Below are 21,816 nucleotides of genomic sequence, written 5' to 3' on the forward strand. Positions count from 1 at the left end.
AATTTCCTAAAAATAAAATATTTAGGTGGTGACTCTGTATCTGGCAAAGCAGTCCATGTTTGACACTTCTTTCTAAAAAATCTGTTTTTCAAAACGATTTGCCGGATTTGGACTCTTTGGTGATTTATCAATCTCACATCGCACATTGTGAGATCAAATTAAGAACCATGGCAATTGGAGTTCGAACTGTAGTGAGCCCAAATGAACAGAACGGGATTTCCCTCCCGGGACGTTCGGAGACGTCTACAGAGTGCTTTTAATATCTCCTACCTTTCTTATTTTTTTGGACCCTTTACCCCATTCATTTTTGTCTATTACAATTTTTACCTAATATGAAATTCCAACTTTATCCCCTTTTCCAACCTCCTAAACCTTAACCTTACCCCCATCCCCACAATGATGGATCTAGGGGAGTGCGGGTGGGGGTGACCGCATCTCCAAAAATTTGAAAAATATCATATATTATATTACAAAATTTAAAATAATTAAAAATTATAAGTATTTGTCCTCCTAAACATAATTTCACACTCTCATAGTGATAATCTTGAATCTATCCTCACCCACCACCACCAGCTCCCAACCCTTCCTCATGACTTGCCCCAACTTCTCTCTTTCACCCTCGTCTCTCCCCAACTCTTCTCTGCCACCATCAACCCCTCCCCCACAGCCCCATCACATCTCTTGTCTTCTGCTTCTGCATGATGTCTCTCTTCCTCTCTCCTTCTCCTTCGCGATCGTGGTTATTGGTTTCAAAGAGGGGTAGCAGAAGCTAAGGTTTGACAAATGGGGCTTGTACTATGGAGGTCACGCACTGAGGGGAGAAGGGGAGAGGGTTGTAGTGGGGAAGGGGTCACTAGAGATCATTGGCAGCCAGAAGTGGAGTTGGGGGTCCGAAGAAAGGGATATTTTCTAAATTATGGTTGAGGGGTTCAAAGAAAAAGAGTTGGGTAGCAATTTTGGTTGGTGGGAGTTCAAAGTAGTAGGAGGTCTAAAGAAAAAGGATGGGGGCAATTAGCAATATTCTTTAGATAAAGTAAGCACATAGGTTCGAACTCATAGCCTCAAGGTTGATGGGCTAATTTTTAACCACTGAACTAATGTCTCTTGTTTTTTTATACAGCTGCAAATTTGGGTTTATAGAATGTTATGACACGACATGTGATAATGGGCTATTCCTTCTTGTTCTTTTATTTTGTACTAGGATATGTAATTGAAAACTACTAACTGGGGTGCTTGATTCTTCAATTTGGTTACATTACTGATTGTCAAAATAGTTAGCAACATGAAGGATGAGTGTGTCTTAACTTCAGACATAATCAGTAATCTTCTAGACAACATAAAAGAAAGAATCTTGATGTGTTTGCCAGTACAAGATACGGCAAGGACAAGTATTTTGTCAAGGAAATAGAGGTATATCTGGGTAAAACTTCCCCAACTTGTATTTGATGATATGTTCTGCAGAGAATCGATCAGCAAAACCAAGAATGAACTTGTGATGACTATTTATGAAGTTCTGTTACTTCACTTTGGACCAATACCCAAGTTCACACTATCTTTATCTAGACTGGAAAGTTTCCTGAGATTGACAAGTTGACAATTTTTTTGTCAAACAATGGTATCTGGGACTTAACCCTTCACATTTGGAAGGATATACCTTATAAATTGCCATCATCACTATTTGCATGTCTACAACTTGAGAATTTGAATCTTCATTCTCGTATGTTTAAGCCTTCACCTGAATTTAAAGGATTATAGAAGGCTCCTTTGCCTAGAGCTTCACGAAGTTCTCATTACTACCAACATATTATCAAGGTTAATCTCTGGTTCCCCTCTACTTGAGCGACTAACAGTTGAAAGCTCTGCCAGTTTCGATCATCTTGAAATTGCAGGTCCTAATCTTAGATTCTTATGCTGTGAAAGCTGTATTAGTTCTATTTCTTTCAAAAATGCCCCTCACCTTGTGGAAGCTACACCTTGTTTGCATGAGAACATGAATATGTACTCGTAGAATCATATGATTCGGGCATACTTATTTGGTAGTATACCTGTTATTGAGTTTCTGTAATTGGACTATTATTATGTTATGGTGGGATTAGCTTAGTAAACTGCGTTTTTTTTTTTTTTAATATTTACTTATTCAGCCATATTTCTTTGATTTTATTTATTTGTTTATTTGTTTTCTCTTTTACTTCTAGTACATGGCTGCTGGTGTTGCATCAAATAGGCTTTCAACGGCTTTGAGCTATTTTAAAATTCTAAAGTTGTCTGAAATTTATTTTGTGGAATAAGATGAGATCTCTGCTATTTTTTGCTTAGTTAGAAGCTCCCTAAACTTGGTAAAAATTTCAATTCAGGTAAGTAATGACAGACATTATTATTTCCAGTATTTGTAATGTTTATTTTGAATTTTTAGGCTGAGTCAGTTCCGTTTTCTTCTTCCTAGGCATTTACCAATGAAACTACTGCTCTTGATCCTGGTCTAGAAATTTTAGAAATTCAAAACTGGTCGAATGTCTCTTTAAATCAACTTCGAGAAGTGGAGATGCAAAGGTTTTCTGGCAAGAGGTCTGAGTTGGAGTTGATTAAGCTACTATTAGCTAAATCACCGATCCTGGAGACAATGCTTATTGAGCCCAACGATTGCTAGCAAAGGAATGAGGATTTTGAAAGAGTTGACAAGATTTCAGCGCTTATCACCTCAAGTAGAAATCACATACAATGATCCAGATGAAGCTGAAGAAGAAGTTTGGCAGATGGTTTGTCTTTTTTTCTTTTTTTTAAATTTTTTTTTTTTATGAGCTTTGGTTTGAGTGAGACACAAGGGAATTGATCTTTTTGGAGTTTGTTTCCTGCTTGGTCCTTTGTTTCATTAAGGAACTCAGTTATAGGATTTGGTTAGGTTTCTGTGATGTTTCTTTAATGTCATACGTCTTAAGAAATTTAAAAGCCTAATTTAATTTAATGAAAAATAAATAAAAATCAATTTGAGTTTTCATTGTGTTGCAACATTTTGGTCAAACCTTGATTTGAGAAATCATGACTCTGATTATTTTTCAGATTTGTAGCTAAATGGAAAATGAGATTCATTCCAATTGACTCAAATAGTTGGTACAATATTTATTAGACTTGGTTTTCTTTTTTGGATATGAGAACAATGTAATTTTGGTACTATAAATATGCATTAGGTGGTTTTTAGGCGTTGGAGGTAGTTTTCGACAAGTGGTGGTGTTCTAAGATAGTTGGTTGCAATCGGTTGTAATTGTTGATTACAAGAGGTGGTTGTTGAGAAAAATAAATACTCAAGTGAGTTTTTATTTATAATTGTTAAAGATATAAGAAAAAAATTTAAACATAAATAGTATTGAAATGAAGTAATTATGTTATATTTCGGGAGTTTTAGGTTATCAGTGGAATTAAATGGTTATATATTCCAAAATGAGAAAAATGATAGAAAAATCACAAATACTATTTGATGGCCGGCACATGGTGAGTGATATTAACGAACTCATGTAATAATTTTTGCAAAAATATTATGGAAAGAAAATGTGTGGTAAGAGTTTGTTGGTCTATGGAAGTAGAAACTAGGGACACAATTTGAGTGGACTTAACTCGAGCAATGTAGGCTCGGTTTGAAAATTTTTAGGATTTGAACAATATAATTTGGAATTCATAACAGATTTGAAAAAGAAGTTTAAAAATCTAAATAAAATTTGCCCAAGCCTAGCTAAAACACAAGGGACTTTTTATAGGTCCCTGATATTAAAATTTTATAGCATAAAGTACATTCAATATTTTTATAATGTCTAAGGTCCCTTAACATTAATCCAGAGAAATTTCAATCTAGATAAATTCTTCCTAGAGAAATTCTCTCCAGAGAAATTCTGGACTTTCCAAAGAATTTCTCTGAGTTCAAACTAGAGAAAATTCAAAATTTTCTAAGTTCAAACCAAAGAAAATTGAACAATACAGAGAAAATTAAACCTAGAAATCCAAAAGCAGTAATACAAAATCAGAAATCTAGAGAAAATTCACACAATTTTCACATTCAGAGAATACTTTGATCCAGAGAAATTCTGGAAAGACTAGAAAATTTATCTGATGTTTTGGTACTGGGTTCAATATTGTTTGTTAATGTGGTTGAGAGAATTTTCTCTATATTTTTGACCGAACCAGAGAAAATCCCTTTAAAACCCACATTAAATCCATTTCAATACAACCATTGCAATTCAATTCAAGCTCCTTCAATAACAACAATGGCACACAGCAAAACTGTAATACAAAACCAGAAATCCAGACAAAATTCACAAAATTTCCACATCCAGAGAAAATTCTGGAAAGATTAGAGAATTTCTCTGATGTTTTGGTATTGGGTTCAATGTTGTTTGTTAATGTGGTTGAGAGAATTTTCTCTGGATCAGATTTTTCTCTGTATTTTTGATCGAACCAGAGAAAATTCCTTTAAAACCCACATTAAATCCATTTCAATACAACTACAATTCAATTCAAGCTCCTTCAACAGCAATAATTGTTGACACAACCACCAAACCCATTTTGATCATTGCAATTGGCATTTACATACATTTAATTACAAATAGATTAAATATATATATTTGCTTCTGTGATGAAATCTCTATTTTTATGTTTCTGATTTCATTTACCCATAACCATTGAAGAATAAAAAAGTGGTGTAGATCTTTGTTGGCAACATCGAGAGAAGATGATTAATGAATCGCTATCTCTATTGTATATATAACATAGAGATAGGAAGAAAAATATGTATAGAAGTTATGCATGCGCGCACACATACACACACACACACACACAGAGAGAGAGAGAGAGAGAGAGAGAAGAAGAAGAAGAAGAAGAAGAAGAAGAAAATGAACCGATACCAAATCAACGGACTCTTTTTGATCTCCTCAAGACTAATTCCCTTAGTTCCACCCCACCAAGGACTTCCACTCCTACTTCATTCTCTAGAACCAATGCCAAGTTGTGTAAGTCCCTATCTCTCTCTCTCTCTCTCTCTCTCTCTCTCTCTCTCTCTCTCTCTTATATGGGTCTAAAAAGCAGTGATGATACGCAAACTTGGAACGCAGAGGCATACCATTCTCGAAGGACCAAGCAATGGGAGTGTTCAACTCGATTTGGAATGCAGACGATTAGGCAACGCAAGGAGGTTGAGTGAAGACAAACTGAACCAACGCACCATTTGTGACCACCTACACGGACTTTTAAATTGATGTGTATGGGTGCCTTATCATGATGGTGGACACAGGCAATGCACGACGACGGAGCGAAGAAGGTTGTGACGAAAGAGGTGATCGATTTTGTAAGGCTGTTGGAGAATGAGATTGACAATTTCACTATTACCCTTGTTGTTGAATGACTGACTGAATGTTCGGCGTATACAAATTCCAAAGATTCGAACAAACTAAAATTCAATAGATATAATGTTACTCTTAATAACTATACTTTAAAAAAATGTTAATAAAAGAATTTTAACAAATTAATCAATCAAAGCAATTCAAACAATTTGAACAAGGGCTTTGTTTGGGAAGAAGGATTGGGTTGGGTTTGAGGTTATTTTAGTCATAAAAAGACAAAATAATTTTCTTAACTCAATAAGATAAAACATCACATCAAACCCATAATCATTATATTATTTTTCTCACAAAAAGTCAAAAAAATTCTTCAAAAATGAAAATTTTTAACCATAAATTAAAATAACTACAAAAAAATCAAAAAGTCAACCCGTTCCCAAACGAAGTAGTATGTAATGAAAAATGATTAAGAGAACTAAAAGTGATGTTCTGATAGCACCACTACTGATATGACAATGAGTTATACCTTATTTATTTTTATTTTTTTTGATATCTTTAATATATTAGTGTTATTAGTAATTTTTTTTTTTAATTTTTAAAATGGTGTGATTCATTCTTGGTAGGTAATAAGTTGGGTTACAAAGGGCGCTCGGACCGACTTGGATGAGTTGAGATTCTCTTCTTGTGCTTTTTCATTGTCTTTCAATTTGTAACGGTAGAGATATACTTTGAGTTGATCCAATGGTCTAGTTTTAAATAGGAAAAGTAAATTTAAATTTATTTTATTATTTTATTATTTTTAAATAGCCAAATCTCAATCATTGAATCAACTCAAAATACATCTCTACCATTGCAAGTAAGGATACAAACAAAGAGTTGAAGCAGAAGATCTCAACTCGACTTGGACAGCTCACAATACAACTCTCAACCTGCCCGAAAACGGAAAATTATCCTAGTCGGAATTTCCTATTCACACGTCTCTGTCTGTCGGATGTTTTTCGTATTGCCACGTGTCCATGCAGAAGAAAAACTGCGGAAAACCCTCTCTCTGTGCGTATCACTTTCTTTCTCTCCAAAAAACCAGCTTGCTCTGCCTCGGCCACAGTTCTCTCTCTCTCTCTCTCTCTCATCGTTTAAATGAAATCTGAATATCTTGCTCGAATTTTGATTCTTTGAAGTCTGTAATTTTTAACATTTGGAATTTGGTAACAGGGTTTCCAAGTAGAGAGCAGACATGCAGATAGAACCAACCATGATACGAGGAGGTTGAAAGACACACCCCCCAAGTAAAGATTTCTTCTTTGGTCTTTCATTTCTGCTTTTTCACTCTTTTTTTTTAAAAAAATGTATGAAATCTAATCTTGTTTTGTTTTGATTGAGGAACTCAGTTATAGGATTTGATTTGGTTTGGTTTCTTTGATGTTTCTTTGATTCCGTACTGTAAGGAATTTAAAACCCTAATTTACCCCAATTTTTTTCCATCAAACCTTGATTCATGAAATCATGAGTCTGATAAATTTTTCAGATTTATTCAATTCAACTCACTCAAATAGATGGTACGATATTTATTTATTTATTTATTTTTTTTGGGATTTCAGAATAATGTGATTTTTTGGTACTATAAATATGCATTGCATTTCATATTGATTTGATGATGTCTTTTTTAATTTCCTAACATTCAAATTCTTAAAAGGTAAGTACAACAAGCAACTCATCTCTGGTTTTGTTAGATAAATTAGAGAATAATTAACCCAAAAAAATAACTTCAACAGACTAACTTTTTTGGGTGGATACAACAGACTAACTAGTACGATCCTTATTTTAAGGGGTTTCTATAGTAACTCGCCAAATGTAGTGAGTCGTTATGTAGGGCAAATTACACTTTTACCCACTCTTAACTATTGTCCCATGCCCTTTATAATTTGCCCCACTAAACCCCCTTCATCTACTAAAATTTTCAATCAATGGAGTGCAAGTGAGAATGGTGTCATTTTTTACGTAATTCTCACTTACATTGTGCGAAAAAGGGTATCATTCATAGTTCACTAAAGCTTCATTTCTTTTCAAGTATGTCCAAAGTTATTAAATGGATTCAAGATAACTCTCCTACCGTATTGCTCAACATCATTACTAATGGTTCAAAATAGAATCCATGAATTAAAGGCTGAACATTCCCTGTTAGGGAAGTGCAGCTACAATGTGCACTTGCACATTGTAAGAAAAGTTGTGATTTTTGTGGTGAAAGTTTTGATTTTTTTTAATGGAAGTTCCGATTTTTGTGGTGAAAACTATGAATAGTGACGTTAAGATGTGAAAAATTTGTACTTCTTGTATAAGGTGCATACTATATGCACCCTCTTTCGGGTGCACATGGTAGCCTTTTCCTATCAACTAAATTCATATGTTAGCACCAGGATTTATTTCGAGTATGAAATTTCAAAATAAAATATTAAAATTTTCTGTACCACACAAACAATTAGAGATTTAATTATGCGCACAATTAGACTTAATTGTGGGATTTTGATATTAAGATTTAGAATATATTGGTGGTATAAATTCTTTTTAATAGAATCCAAGTGGAAAAGTTTACCTCGATTCAGAAATTAGGCGACTGGAGGCAGTCGGTGCACTAGTAGTGGCATGTCACGTGTGTTGGGCAGTAAGTACACAAAAGGACAAAATGTTCAGATCAAACAGCGGGACAGTTATACTCAAGAACTGACCAAGCATCATCATAGGTGCTCGCTCATGGAATACCATCCATTTAATTGAAAACAACCAAACATATCCAACAATCTTAATTAGGTGTCACAGTCTAGTTGGGTTTATAGTTCTAATTCCCTTACATATTCTCCAATCAAATACAAATTAGACAAAGACTGACAATGCAACATAGTGTAAATGAGTCTTGATCTAGTTAAGTTTACAGTTTGAATTCCTTTTGATATATCCTGCCATCAATAAAGATGAGTTGTTGTCTAGAAGTGGAAAATTGAAACCTTAAATGAGTTCATAAATGTTACTAAACATATAAAATTAGGAGAATATCAGACAAATGGAAAACATGGCAAATGATTGCAAATCAATGTAGTGCAAGTGGGAATTTTTCCATTTTTGCATAGTTCTTACTTGTACTGGGTGTGCCTCACTTGCACACCGCAGTAAACATAAACGTTACAAAACATATAAAATTAGGAGATTATAAGACAAACAGGAAACATAGAAAATAATTGCAAATCAATGGAGCAATTGAGAATTGTGCCATTTTTTGCATAGTTCTCACTTGTATCAGGTATGTCTCACTTGCACTCCATTAATTTGCAATTATTTTTTCTGTTTTCTATTTTATTTGATTATCCCTCTATAAATATGAAAACTTTGATGGATATCATTTTTAGTAATTGCCTTTTAATAATTTAAAAAAAAAAAACAAGTATTTATTATTGTCTTGGTTAAAAGTGATGGGAACTTCCACATGAAGTTTTACAAAAGGACTTGATTAGATTTGTTATATTGGTGGAATCATTTGGAATACTTTCCATAAAAACAGATTGAGCCATCTCATGTATAGATTTGAACTTAGCTAGTTTGGTGAGGAAGGTGGTTTAAACACAACTTCTCCTTACCAAGAAATTCGCAGACTGTTGGGATTGTTATTCCCATGCTTAAAGCAGTTGAGATGAAATTTTAATGAAGCCAAAATTGAGCCTAATCATGGTATCACCACTTATTGACTTTAATGGGTTAAAGTTTTTTTTTTTTGTCGTTTATAGGAATGCAACGAAGTCGATTTTTTTTTCCAAATTTGCTCATTAATTATGTCAATGAAGAGTCGTAGATCCAACAATCAAGAAAAATAATATGATCACTATAAATGGAAATGTAAGGCGGAGGAGAAGACCTAAATTGAGATGAGATATGATAGTAAAAATGATATGTATTTATTTTATTTAACTAAGCACATAACCCTTCACAAAACAAAATAACAAAGTATTCATATTGCTGATCCCACTTGATTTGGGCGCAAGGTTTAGTTTGGTTTGCTCATTGATTTCGTGATGAGAATTGACTCTCTATTGGATTCATCTAATTTTCATGTCTGGGGGCATTAGAACAATTATAGTTATAATATCAATTAGTAATAGGTAATGCAATAAGGAATCAACTTGTTGGTAGGAATGTCTTTTGCAATAGAAGAGTCAACAACTATGAGCATAAAGGAATCAATTGAGTCTATCTGCCTATCAAGAGAGAGACGGAGGCTGCTGCAGGAATTTCTTTGTTGTCTTCACTCAATGCTACCCCTCCCATATTGAACTCCAAAGGCATCTCTGCTAACCATCCCCTCCTATCCATCTCCAAAATCTGACTCTAGGAAGCACAACCTTGCAGACCAACCACCTCCACAAACCTGCCCGCTTATTTTGTAGGCCATGACACTCCAACAATTGTTTTCCTCTCAAACTCCCCAAAAATATACCTCATTTAAGAGATGCCTCCTGAACTTCCACCCTACCTATTGAACCTCAAATTTGATCAAGGTTAGCAATATTTGGTAACCTTTTCCATGCTCAACGACCACAGAACCACCACCTCCCCCCTTCCTTCTGCTGCAACTTCAATGTTGAAAGAATTAAACCCAAGTTGAACAATCCTCCTATTTGTATAAACCCTAGTTGAATTTGTATTATTCAAAGAAGCATATAAGAAACAAAGAAGAACCTTTTTTTTTTTTTGAGCATCAACAAAATTTTATTAAAAAAGAAAAGTGAAAGAGGACAAGAAGTCCTCATACAAAGAAAGAGAAGGAACAAAACAAAAGCACAAAATTCCTAGCCCTGGGAATGGCAAACATCAGCCCAATCCCTAGAGATCAAGAACAAAGGGACTCCTTTAAAAGGAGGGGATACAAATGTCTAAAACGAAGCCAAATATCCAGCCCTATCCCACAAAGCTTCTACACTTGATTCCTTGCCATCAAAGATTCTAGCTATAGGGAACATTGTTGTTAGGAATATTGCTCTCTTGGGCAAATGGTTGTGGAGATTTCTTATTGACAGTGATTCACTATGGTGTTCAGTTGTTAAAAGCGAGTATGGAGTTCAACCCAATGGTAGAGATTCTAACATGGTTAATAAAGGCAATTGTCGTCCACCGTGGAAGTCTATTTCTCGTTTGTATCCACTTGTGTCTAACTTCCTTTCGTTGAGAGTGGGGAATGGGGTGTCCATCCGTTTTTGGGAGGATGTTTCGTTAGAGGATATCTCGCTTAGAGCTTTTCCTCTTCTTTATCGGTTGGTTCGTTTTCGGAATGTTTTGATAACGTTGGTGGCATGCTCTTCTATGGCATCCATCTTTTGGAATTTTGATCTCATTAGAAACTTGAATGATAGGGAGGCTGTGGAGTTGACATCTTTGTTGGTATTGCTTGAGGGGGTTTCTCTTTCTTCCTCCCGTGACATTAGGGTTCGGAATCTTGTTTCTTCAGGGGTCTTTTGCCATAAATCCTTTTTTGATAGGCTTATTGGTAATCCCTTTGTTCCCTTGTTTCCTATTTATAAGAAAATTTGGAAAACAGTTGTCCCTCATAAAATGAAGTTCTTCATGTGGTCTTTGGCTCCAAAGGGTGTCACAACTAATGATGTCTTCCAAAGAAGAAGGCCTAATCACTCTCTTTATCCTCAATAGTGTGTGAGGTGCAAGAGGAATTCAGAGGTAGCAGATCATTTATTCCTTCATTGCCCAGTGGCTTTTGTATTATGGCAATGGCTTTTCAGCTTATGTGATAATCAGTGGGTTGTTCCACGGGACTAGATTTAAATGCTTCTTACTAGGTTCAAAGGGTTTGGGAGCACCAAGAGAGCCAAAACAATGTGGACAAGCATTGTTTTTGCTAACAAAGAAGAACCTATTAATACAAACCATTAATATAGCTCAAAAATTTAGAATCATAGGATTATGCATTAGTAATATCTTTAGTAAAGTTCTATCTATCTTGTTAGTTACCATATTAGCATTCAAGAAATATTTATTTTACTAACTTATTTAGTTGGTTCTAGTTAATTGCTAGTTAGTATAGAAATTCAGAGTATTTAATGAAAATATATCATGTTATTTATCCCCAAAAAAATATGAAAATATATCATGTTAAGATGGGCAGATTCATTTTACTTTCTTCAATTTACATTTTAAATTAGTTGTCCTCGTGTTCTATTTGTTTTTTGTTTCCTAGAGAATAAATCCATTTTTATTATTATTTCCAGTCATTAATTTCTAGTAAACGCAAAAAAGATAGTCAATTTATATTTATTTGTTTCCTATGTGCTTCCTACAAAAATACACGAGAGATTTTCCTGTTAGTTATATTTTTCTGCTTTTACTTGAGTTCCAGTTAAGCATTCGTTAGATGTGTTGTAAATATCCTTTAACTCATACAGGTTCCAGCAGGTATTTAACATTTTTTCTTTCAGCTTTGTAAAAGTTTCTTAATGAGATTATTAGGTTTCTCATTCGATTGTTGATTGTTTGTACAAGAAAATACTGTTTTCTACTTCTTATTCTCGGTACTATCCCACTTACTCCAAACTATCAACCAATGGCAGCTAAATTGCTGATTCTTGTCTACAAGTCGTGCGCATACGTTCCATCCAACTGTTTGAACCAAATTTTAAGGTCGACAGGATGGGTTATTGATTAGATTAATTTTTAGGAGTTGTGTTATTTGGGAAATTTTTCTTTTCTTTTCACAACTGCAAATTTGGGTTAATAGAATGTTATAACAGGAGATACGATAATTAGCTATTTCTTATTGTTCTCTTTTATTTTGTGCCAGGAAATGCAATAAATCCACTACCCTGGGGAGCTTGTTACTTTGATTTTGTCGAGTTTGCTGATTGTCAGAACCATTAGTAACATGAAGAGAATCATGAAGAAAATGCGTCGATCACTTTCAGACATAATCAGTAATCTTCCAGAAAGTGTAAAAGAAACAATCTTAGCGTGTTTGCCAATACAGGATGCAGTGAGGACTAGTGTTTTGTCAACAAAATGGAGGTATACCTGGACGAAACTTCCCCAACTTGTATTTGATGATACATTCTGCAGCGACTTGTTCTGCAAAACCAAGGATAAACTTATGACGATTATTTATCAAGTTCTGTTATTTCATCATGGACCAATACCCAAGTTCACATGCTCTTTATCTGGACTGAAAAGTTGTTCGGAGTTCGATCAGTTGATACTTTTCGTTTCAAAAAAAGGTATCCAGGAGTTGAACCTCAACATTCAGAATGGTGAACTTTATAAATTGCCATCATCACTATTTTCATGTCTTCAACTCAAGATTTTGACTCTCCATTCTTGTATATTTAAATCTCCACCTGAATTTAAAGGATTTAGCAGGCTTCTTAAACTGGAGCTTTACGAAGTAGTTGTTACAGCCGACATACTTTCAAGGTTAATCTCCAGTAGCCCACTACTTGAGCGACTGTCACTTCAAAACTCCACCAGTATAGATTGCCTTGAAATTAATGCTCCTAATCTTAGATTCTTACTCTGCGAAATCCATGCCGGTTCTATTTGTTTAAAAAACACCGTTCAACTTGCAAGCATTGCAATTGGTTTAATGGCGTCCATGGATGTGGAAGAATTTGAGGAAGCAGAAACTTCCAAATTGGTGACGCTTTTTGGTAATCTACCTGTCATTGAGTTTCTGGAATTGGACTATTATTATCTTCGGGTGAGATTAGCTTAGTAAACCACTCTTTTGTTTCTTTCTGTGTGTGTGTGTGTGTGTGTGTGTGTGTGTGTGTGTGGAGGATTTTGTAAGTGACCCATGTTTCTTTGATTTTTATTTTGTTTTATTTTCTTTTGCTTCTAGTATATGTCTGCAGGTGGTGTACCAAAGAGGCTTCCAACTACTTTGAACAACCTTAAATTTCTCTACTTGAATCAAATTTGTTTTGGGCAACTAAATGAGATCTTGGTTTTTCTTTGTTTAATTAGAAGCTCTCCAAACTTGGTAAAAATTAGAATTCTGGTAAGTAATATTATTATTTCCTATGTTTATAATGTAAATTTGGAATCTTTAGGCTGAGACACAATTCCGTTTTCTTCTTTCCAGGTACATACTGATGAAACTGCTGATGATGTTATTGATAATCCTGTTCTAAAACTTTTAGAAAAGCAAGACTGGTCAGATGTTTCTTTAAATCAACTTCGAGCAGTGGAGATGTATGATATATCTATAATGAGGTCTGAATTGGAGTTTATTAAGCTTCTATTAGCCAAATCACCAATGCTGGAGACAATGATTATTAAGCCTGACCCAGTGGAGGTTGCTGACAAAGGACCGACAACCAATGTTATAACTAACATGTCTGCAGCATGTGTACCAAAGAGGCTTCAACCTACTATGAACAACCTTAAAACTCTCCAGTTTTTAGAAATTTGTTTTGGCCAACTAAATGATATCTTGCTTATTCTTTGTTTAATTAGAAGCTCTCCAAACTTGGAAAAAATTACAATTCAGGTAAGTAACGACAGAGATTATTATTTCCTATGTTTATAATGTGTATTTTGAATTTTTAGGCTGAGACAATTCCTTTTCTTTCTTTTTTCACAGGCATATGTCGATGAAGAAACTAATGCTGTTGATCCTGTTCTAGAACTTTTAGAAATGCAAGAGTGGTTGGACGTCTCGTTAAATCAACTTCAAACCGTGGATTTCTGGAATCTATCTGGCACAAGTTCTGAATTAGAGTTTATTAAGCTTCTATTAGTCATATCGCCCGTGCTGGAGGTAATCTTTATTGAGCCTGACTCAAAGAAGATTGTTGACAAAGGAGTGAGAATTTTGAAAGAGTTGGCCCAATTTCCGCGCTTGTCACCTAAAGCGGAAATCGAATTTGACGATCCAGATGAAGATTAAGTTTAGCAAATGGTTTGTGTCCTTTTTGGCCATCTTTGGTTTTAGTGGGACAGAGAGATGATATTTTTTGTGTTTGTTGCCTGATAGGTCCATATTTAAAAATAATTACTGCCGAGACATTCACTGCGGGGAAGTGGAACATCTTGAGGGCAAAAAATTGCTCTCCTTATAGGAAAAATAAAACTTCTTCAACAATTTAAATTATATGAAATTTGGTTGAAATTTGGCAATGATGTTTGTGATTGTGAATTTAAGTGCCACTTTTAACTTTATATCAAGTTTACATTTCCTGTTCCTCATTTCAGGTAATGAGTTAGGCAGGAATTTGGCATTGACACTGTGATCTACACACTTCACACAGTTTATTTTCCTCTTTAAATATCCTTAAGTTTAGTTTATTTTAATAAAAAATATTTTTTACATAATTTTTTTTTTAGAAATTATTTTTTGTAAAGGGTTGGAGGCAGTGGCTATGGTGGGTTGTTGTGATGGTGATGTGGTGGCATTGATAGGAGTTTAATTCAGAAAATATTTTTTATATTTTTCAAAGTGGAAAAAAATAAGGGTAAATTATAAATACACTTCTTGAGATTTGTTTAAATTACAGATTGATCTTTGTGATTTGAAAAGTTACAAATACTCCTTTATTATAATTTTTTATTTAAAAGAATTAACTGAAAAAATAAAATTCATAATTGCTCTCCTATACAATAATAAAATTACTTAATTTATTAATTGAAACATATTTTTAAAATCATTAAAAATTATTAATTGATTTGATAATTTATTAATAAAATGAGCAATTTGTTATGAAATTAGATACCTCATGGGTGGAATGTAATTTTTAAAATCACAGGAGGCGATTCATATTTTAATAAAATCTCAGGAAGTGCATTTATAATTTATCCAAAAAAGAACTATTTAGAATTTAAAAAAATTCTCCAAAAACATTTATGCAGTCCTCACCCAATTGAGCATAGCACCTTTCTGGTTCGATGTTTTCCAAACTCAAGTCCTTTTTGACTAGTGATCAACTCAAGTAGATTAATTCCAAATCCGAAAGTATTTAGTAGAATTTTAGAATTATAATTTGATAATAGAATTGTATTTTGAGTTTGTAAGTTTTAGAATTATGATTTGAAAAAATAAAATTTGTTTCGTTTTGAGTTTTGAATTGAGTTTTAGAAGGAGTTTTGAAATTAGAAAAGTTATTTGATTAAAAAACTTACAACTCATAACCAAACACATAATCCAAAATTCTATTCAAAACTTATAAAAAAAATTTAAAAATTTTGAAAATATTTTTTATTTAAAATATATATAAAAAAAATAACATGTGTCAATTGTCAAAAAAAAAAAAAACACGAATATTGTTTCAGTCAATCGGCCGAACGTTTGAGAGATGTCTCAAACGTTCGGCCGATTACCAAATAGACGTGTTTTTAAAAATAAGTGTAGAATTAACTTTTAAAAACTCTCATCAAACACCACACTCAAATAAAAAAATGAAATATAGTTTTGAAATCTCCACCAATCTAGAGCTATATGGCTCATGATTCCTCTAACAGCCATGGTAAGAATTCCGATGATATCTATCACAAATCTAAGCAATTCAGACAATTGCTATAAGTTTGGGTTACAAATTGAGACTAGCTTACACAATCTCTCTGAATTACCTGAAAACTTAAATAAAAATGTTAGAAATTTTAAAAAATTTATCAAAAATTTTACTAAATGTGATATGGGATAAGACTCACATTGTATAATGTCCCATACTTATGTGAAACATTTGGTAGAAACTTTAGCCTCTGTTTGGCAAGATGGTTTTCAGGTTTTTTTTGGCTATTTTAGCCACAAAAAACAAAATAGGCTATTTTAGCCATAACAAACAAAACATCACATCCAACCTATAATCATTACATTCTTCTCTCACAAAAAAAGTCAAAAAAGCCAAAAAGCCCTTCCCAAACCAAGCTTTTTAGCCCAGGCTAAAATAGTCAAAAAAGCCAAAAAGCCAAAAAGCCAACCTACTTCCCAAACCAAGCCTTAATAGAATTTTTGGATCCCTAGCATTACTCAAACTTAAAATAAAAATAAAAAATTAAAAAGAAGGGTTAGGAGCCTTGTCCCAATTTCCAGTTCACACGTCTGTCTATCGGATCGTACTGCCAGGTGTCCATGCAATATAAATGCCGAAAACCGTTTCTGCGTATCTCTTTCTCTCCCATTTTCTTCAACCAGTTTGCTCCGCCTCGGCCACAGTACTCTCTCTCTCTCTCTCTCTCAAAATCTGTATCATCCTAGAATTTTGACGCTTTTGAAGTCTGTAAATTTTAATATTCGGAATTTGGTAACAGGGATTCGAAGTAGAAATAGAAGCAACCATGATACAAGGAGGTTGACAGAGACCACCACCACCCAAGTAAAGATTTCTTCTTTGACCTTTCATTTCACTTTATCACTTTATTTATTTATTTTTAATTTTTTTTTTTTAATATTTGAAATCTAATCTTGTTTTGTTTTGTTTTGATTGAGGAACTCAGTTATAAGATTTGATTTGGTTTGGTTTCTTTGATGTTTCTTTAATTCCGTACTGTAAGGAATTTGATTCAACTTACTCAAATAGTTGGTACGAATTTTATTTTTATTTTTAGGGGACATCGGAATAATGTGAGTTTTTGGTACTATAAACATGCATTTCATATTGAAAATATATATATTATAAATTGTTCAAACATTATTTTGTAGGCAGCGACACTCGACAATTGTTTTCCTCTCAAAATCTGACTCCATCAATTGTTTTCTGCTTCTTATTCTAGTTCCTATCTCACAGACTCCACACTATCAACCAATGGTGTGCTTGTGGCAGCTAAATTTCTGATTCTTGTCTACAAGTTGTGCGCATATGTCCCATCCAATTGTTATTGATTAGATTAATTTTTAGGTGTGTTATTTGGGGAATTTTGCTCTGGATTTTCATTTTTTTCTTTCCATAACTGCAAATTTTGGTTAATAGAATGTTGTAACAGGAGATATGGTAAGAAGTTATTCCTTATTGCTCTTTTATTTTGTGCCAGGAAATGCAATAAAAACACTACCTTAGTAACTTGGTACTTTGATTTGGTTACGCTTGCTGATTGTCAGAACAGTTAGAAATATGAAGAGAAACACGAAGGAAGTGCGTGGATCAACTTCAGACATAATCAGTAATCTTCCAGACAGTATAAAAGCAACAGTCTTAGTGTGTTTGCCAATACAGGATGCGGTGAGGACTAGTGTTTTGTCAACGAAATGGAGGTATATCTGGACAAAACTTCCCCAACTTGTATTTGATGATAACTTCTGCAGAGAATCAGCCAGAAAATCCAAGACTGAACTTATGATGACTATTTATCAAGTTCTGTTACTTCATCGTGGACCAATACCCAAGTTCATACTCAATTTATCTAGATTGGAAAGTTGCCCGGAGATGGATCAGTTGATACTTTTCCTTTCAAACAATGGTATCCAGGAATTCACCCTTCTCATTGAGAAGGGTGAACCTTATAAATTGCCGTCATCATTATTCTCATGTGAACAACTTAGGTATTTGAGTCTTCGTTCTTGTGTATTTAAATCTCCACCTGAATTTAAAGGATTTAGCAGGCTCCTTAAACTGGCGCTTTACAGAGTTTTTGTTGCTTCTGACACACTTTCAAGTTTAATCTCCAGTTGCCCACTACTTGAGAAACTGTCACTTAAAAGGTCCTTCAGTTCAGATTGCCTTGAAATTAACACTCCCAATCTTAGGTTCTTAGCCTGTGAAATCTATGGCAGTTCTATAAGTTTAAAAAATACCACTCGACTTGCAAGGGTTTCAATTTGTTTTATGGGGATCTTTAATGCGGAAGGAATTACGCAAGCGGAAACTTCCAAATTGGTCATGCTTTTTGGTAGTCTACCTGTCGTTGAGTTTCTGCTATTGGATTATCATACTATTCGGGTAAGATTAGCTTAGTAAACCACTTCTTTTTTTTCCTTTTTTGTTGTTGTTTGGCAGGATGTTATAAGTAAGTCAACACATGTTTCTTTGATTTTTTTCTTCTTCTTTTGCTTCTAGTACATGTCTGCAGGTGGTGTACCAAAGAGGCTTCCAACTACTTTGAACAACCTTAAAACTCTGAAGTTGTTGTCTATTTGTTTTGAGGAAGTAAATGAGATCTCAGTTATTCTTTGTTTAATTAGAAGCTCTCCAAACTTGGAGGAAATTACAATTGTGGTAAGAAACAACAGATATTTTTCTTTCCTATGCTTATAATGTATATTTTGAATCTTTAGGCTGAGACACAATTCTATTTTCTTCTTTCCAGGTACGAAGGTGTGAAACTGCTGATGTTATTGATCATGTTCCACAACTTCTAGAAATGCAAGACTGGTCAGATGTCTCTTTAAATCAACTTCAAGTAGTGGAGTTGGGCAATCTATCTGGCACACAGTCTGAATTGAAGTTTATTGAGCTTCTATTAGCCATATCGCCGGTGCTGGAGACAATGTTTATTCAGACCGACTCAGAGAAGGTTGCTGACAAAGGACTGAGAATTTTGACAGAGGTGACACGATTTCCACGCTGGTCACCTCATGCAGAAATCAAATTCGAATATAAAGATAAAGATCAAGTTTAGCAAATGGTTTGTGTCCTTTTTGGCCATCTTTGGTTTGAGTGGGACAGAGAGATGATCTTTTCTGTGTTTATTGTCTGATAGGTCCATATTTAAAAATTAAAACTGCTAAGACATTTACTGAGGGAAAGTGGAACATCTTGAGGGCAAAAAATTGCTCTCCTTTTAGGAAAAATAAAACTTCTTCAACAATTTAAATTATATGAAATTTGGTTGAAATTTGGCAATGATGTCTGTGATTGTGAATTTAAGTGCCACTTTTAACTTTATATCAAGTTTACATTCCCTATTCCTCATTTCAGGTAATCAATTAGGCAGGAACTTGGCATTGACACTGTGATGTACACACTTTACACAGTTTATTCTCCTCTTAGTACTCTAAGGTTTTGTTAGGTTTTATTTATTTTGACAGAAAATATTTTTTACATAATTTTTTCCAGAAACTATTTTTGCAAAGAGGTGGGTTGGAGGCAGTGGCTGTGGTGGGTTCTGATGGTGTCATTAGTAAGAGTTTAGTTCAGAAAAATATCTTTCATATTTTCTGGAGTGGAAAATGTTTTCATCTAATTATGCTTGTTTTTTGTTGAAAATACTTTCTATTGACTTTTGTCTTTTTGTTATTTTAAATGTCGGAATACACACAATATATATATATATATATATATTCTTAGGCAATTTGGGAACATGATAAAAAGTCATCAGCTTTTTAGCTTTTTTACACAAAAAAAGCCACAAAAAGTCAGAAAAGCCAACTTTTTTAGCAAAAAAATCAAAAAAGCAAAAAAAATCGGCTTTTTATCAATTTCCCAAAACACCACTCTATCCAAACGAATGCAGTTTTAGTTGTTGTAACTTTCTATTTGTTAGGATTGTATATGTTCCCCTGTTTTTAAAGCTTATGGTACTATACAACTTTGGCATGGTTTGGTTTGCCATGAATCACGTGGAAAGTTTATGATGATGACTGACTGAAAAAACACAATTTTGGCAGTGCCATTGTTGAAGTGTTAGATTTACATTTGAATCACATCTTGGTTTGTACGCTTCCTGCAAATCCTTCTCACTTTTTAAGCAAAATATACATAGAAAGTGACTTTTTGCATAAGTTTTTGTTGTCGCAAATAATTTTTGATGTTGGCGAGACAAATGATCGCAAAAAAAGGCAACCAATGCAAATCACTAGTAGAAAAAGAGTTTTATGCTTTCAACTTTTTTGTGTCTTCTCTTTTGCTATCACAATTTTTATTTTATTATTTATTTTTTTTTTGGCATAAGCGGGACAAATGGTCTCCTCAAAAAATACTATTCGTGATGGCAAAATAAATGGGAAAAAAAAAAACACACATACACACACAACTGTTAGAGTTTAAAAAATTTCCTTGAAAAACATTCATCTAGTTTGGTTTTAGTTTTCAGAAAATTCTAATTTTTTTTTTTATTTTTTCTATTTTAATGTTTTCAATAAATTTTTTTAATATTTTAAGTAAACTTTTTTTAATTTTAGACACACCTAACACAAATACAATTAAAAAGTATAATATTTGAGATTTTTTTTTAAAAAAAATACACTAAATACCAAAAAATATAAATAAAAAAATACGAAAATTTAGTATATTTTTCTTATTTTTGTGTATTTATTAATTTTTTAAAATATTTTTTTATAAATATTTTACTATTTAAAAAAAAATTAATTTTCAAAAAACTGAATTGAAGAAACTAAAACTAAACACACTAATTTGTGTTCCTCACTTGATTGAGCATAGCACCTTTCTGGTTCGATGTTTCCCAAACTCAAGTGCTCTTTGACTGGTAGTCAACTCAAGTTCTCTAACGACTGGCCTGTTGAGAGGCAACCTGGAGCCATGGTAACGTGATTCAAATCTTAGCAATTGTTTAGCAACTCAAACAATTGCGATAAGCTTGGGTTACAAATCCAACTCCCACTAATTTAGACAAACTCTCAACCTGTCCAAACTTTCCAAAAACTTAAAAAAGGAAAAAAAATATAGTGGGGTTAAGAGCCTTGTCCCAATTTCCAGTTCACACGTCTCTGTCTCTCAGATTCTTTTTGTATTGCCACGTGTCCATGCAATATAAAAAGGAAAATCCTTTCTGCGCACCTCTTTCTCTCCCATTTTCTTCAACCAGTTTCCTCTGCCTCCTCGGCCACAGTACCCTCTCTCTCTCTCTCTCTCTCTCTCTCTCTCTCTCTCTCTCTGTGTGTCTGTATTTTGATACTTTTGAAGTCAGTACTTTTCTAACATTTGGAATTTGGTAACAGGGATTCCAAGTAGAAATAGAAGCAACCATGATACGAGGAGGTTGACAGAGACCACCACCACCCAAGTAAAGATTTCTTCTTTGATCTTTCATTTCACTTTATCACTTTATTTATTTATTTTAAATTTGTTTTTTTTTTTTAATTTTTGAAATCTAATCTTGTTTTGTTTTGATTGAGGAACTCAGTTATAAGATTTGATTTGGTTTGGTTTCTTTGATGTTTCTTTAATTCCGTACTGTAAGGAATTTATTTCAACTTACTCAAATAGTTGGTACCATTTTATTTTATTTGGGTTACTATAAATATGCATTTCATATTGATTTGATGATGTATTTTTTAATCTCTAACGTTCAAATTCTTAGGGTAAGTACATCAAACAACTCATCTATGTTTTTCAACTAAATTAGAGAATGATTAATCAAAAAATTTAACTCCAACAAACTCGCTAGTATAATTGCTATTTTAAGGAGTTTATATAATACTCACCAAATGTAGTGAGTTGTTGCATGTATGCCTAAATATAGGGCAAGTTACACCTTGTTGCCCTGTGTCTCTTTACCTTAACTAAAATTTGCAACACTTGACCCCCTTCATCTACTAAATTTTTCAATCAATGGAGTGCATGTG

The 21,816-nt window shown here is 33.6% G+C and overlaps 1 protein-coding gene and 1 long non-coding RNA gene across 4 annotated transcripts in view; both read left to right on the top strand.

Annotated features, from left to right (window-relative positions):
• LOC114271786 (uncharacterized) overlaps nt 1-21,816 on the top strand; it is a 192,054-nt gene that overhangs the window by 30,321 nt on the left and 139,917 nt on the right. The gene's annotated exons all lie outside the window — the stretch shown is intronic.
• On the top strand, nt 6,203-14,480 carry LOC114271782 (F-box/FBD/LRR-repeat protein At1g13570). 2 transcript variants are annotated; one of them, XM_028213413.2, is made up of 6 exons: nt 6,203-6,425; nt 6,534-6,607; nt 12,154-13,059; nt 13,201-13,359; nt 13,444-13,851; nt 13,945-14,480. In XM_028213413.2, the coding sequence occupies exons 3-6, from the start codon at nt 12,235-12,237 to the stop codon at nt 14,248-14,250; spliced, it is 1,698 nt and encodes a 565-aa protein (XP_028069214.2). In that variant the 5' UTR covers nt 6,203-6,425; nt 6,534-6,607; nt 12,154-12,234; the 3' UTR covers nt 14,251-14,480. The 2 variants fall into 2 exon arrangements, with proteins under 2 accessions (XP_028069214.2, XP_028069215.2); XM_028213414.2 differs by having other exon boundaries at nt 6,203-6,371.

The sequence above is a fragment of the Camellia sinensis genome, chromosome 5 (genome assembly GCF_055761805.1).
Source record: "Camellia sinensis isolate YWXY chromosome 5, ASM5576180v1, whole genome shotgun sequence".
NCBI classification, from domain to species: domain Eukaryota; kingdom Viridiplantae; phylum Streptophyta; class Magnoliopsida; order Ericales; family Theaceae; genus Camellia; species Camellia sinensis.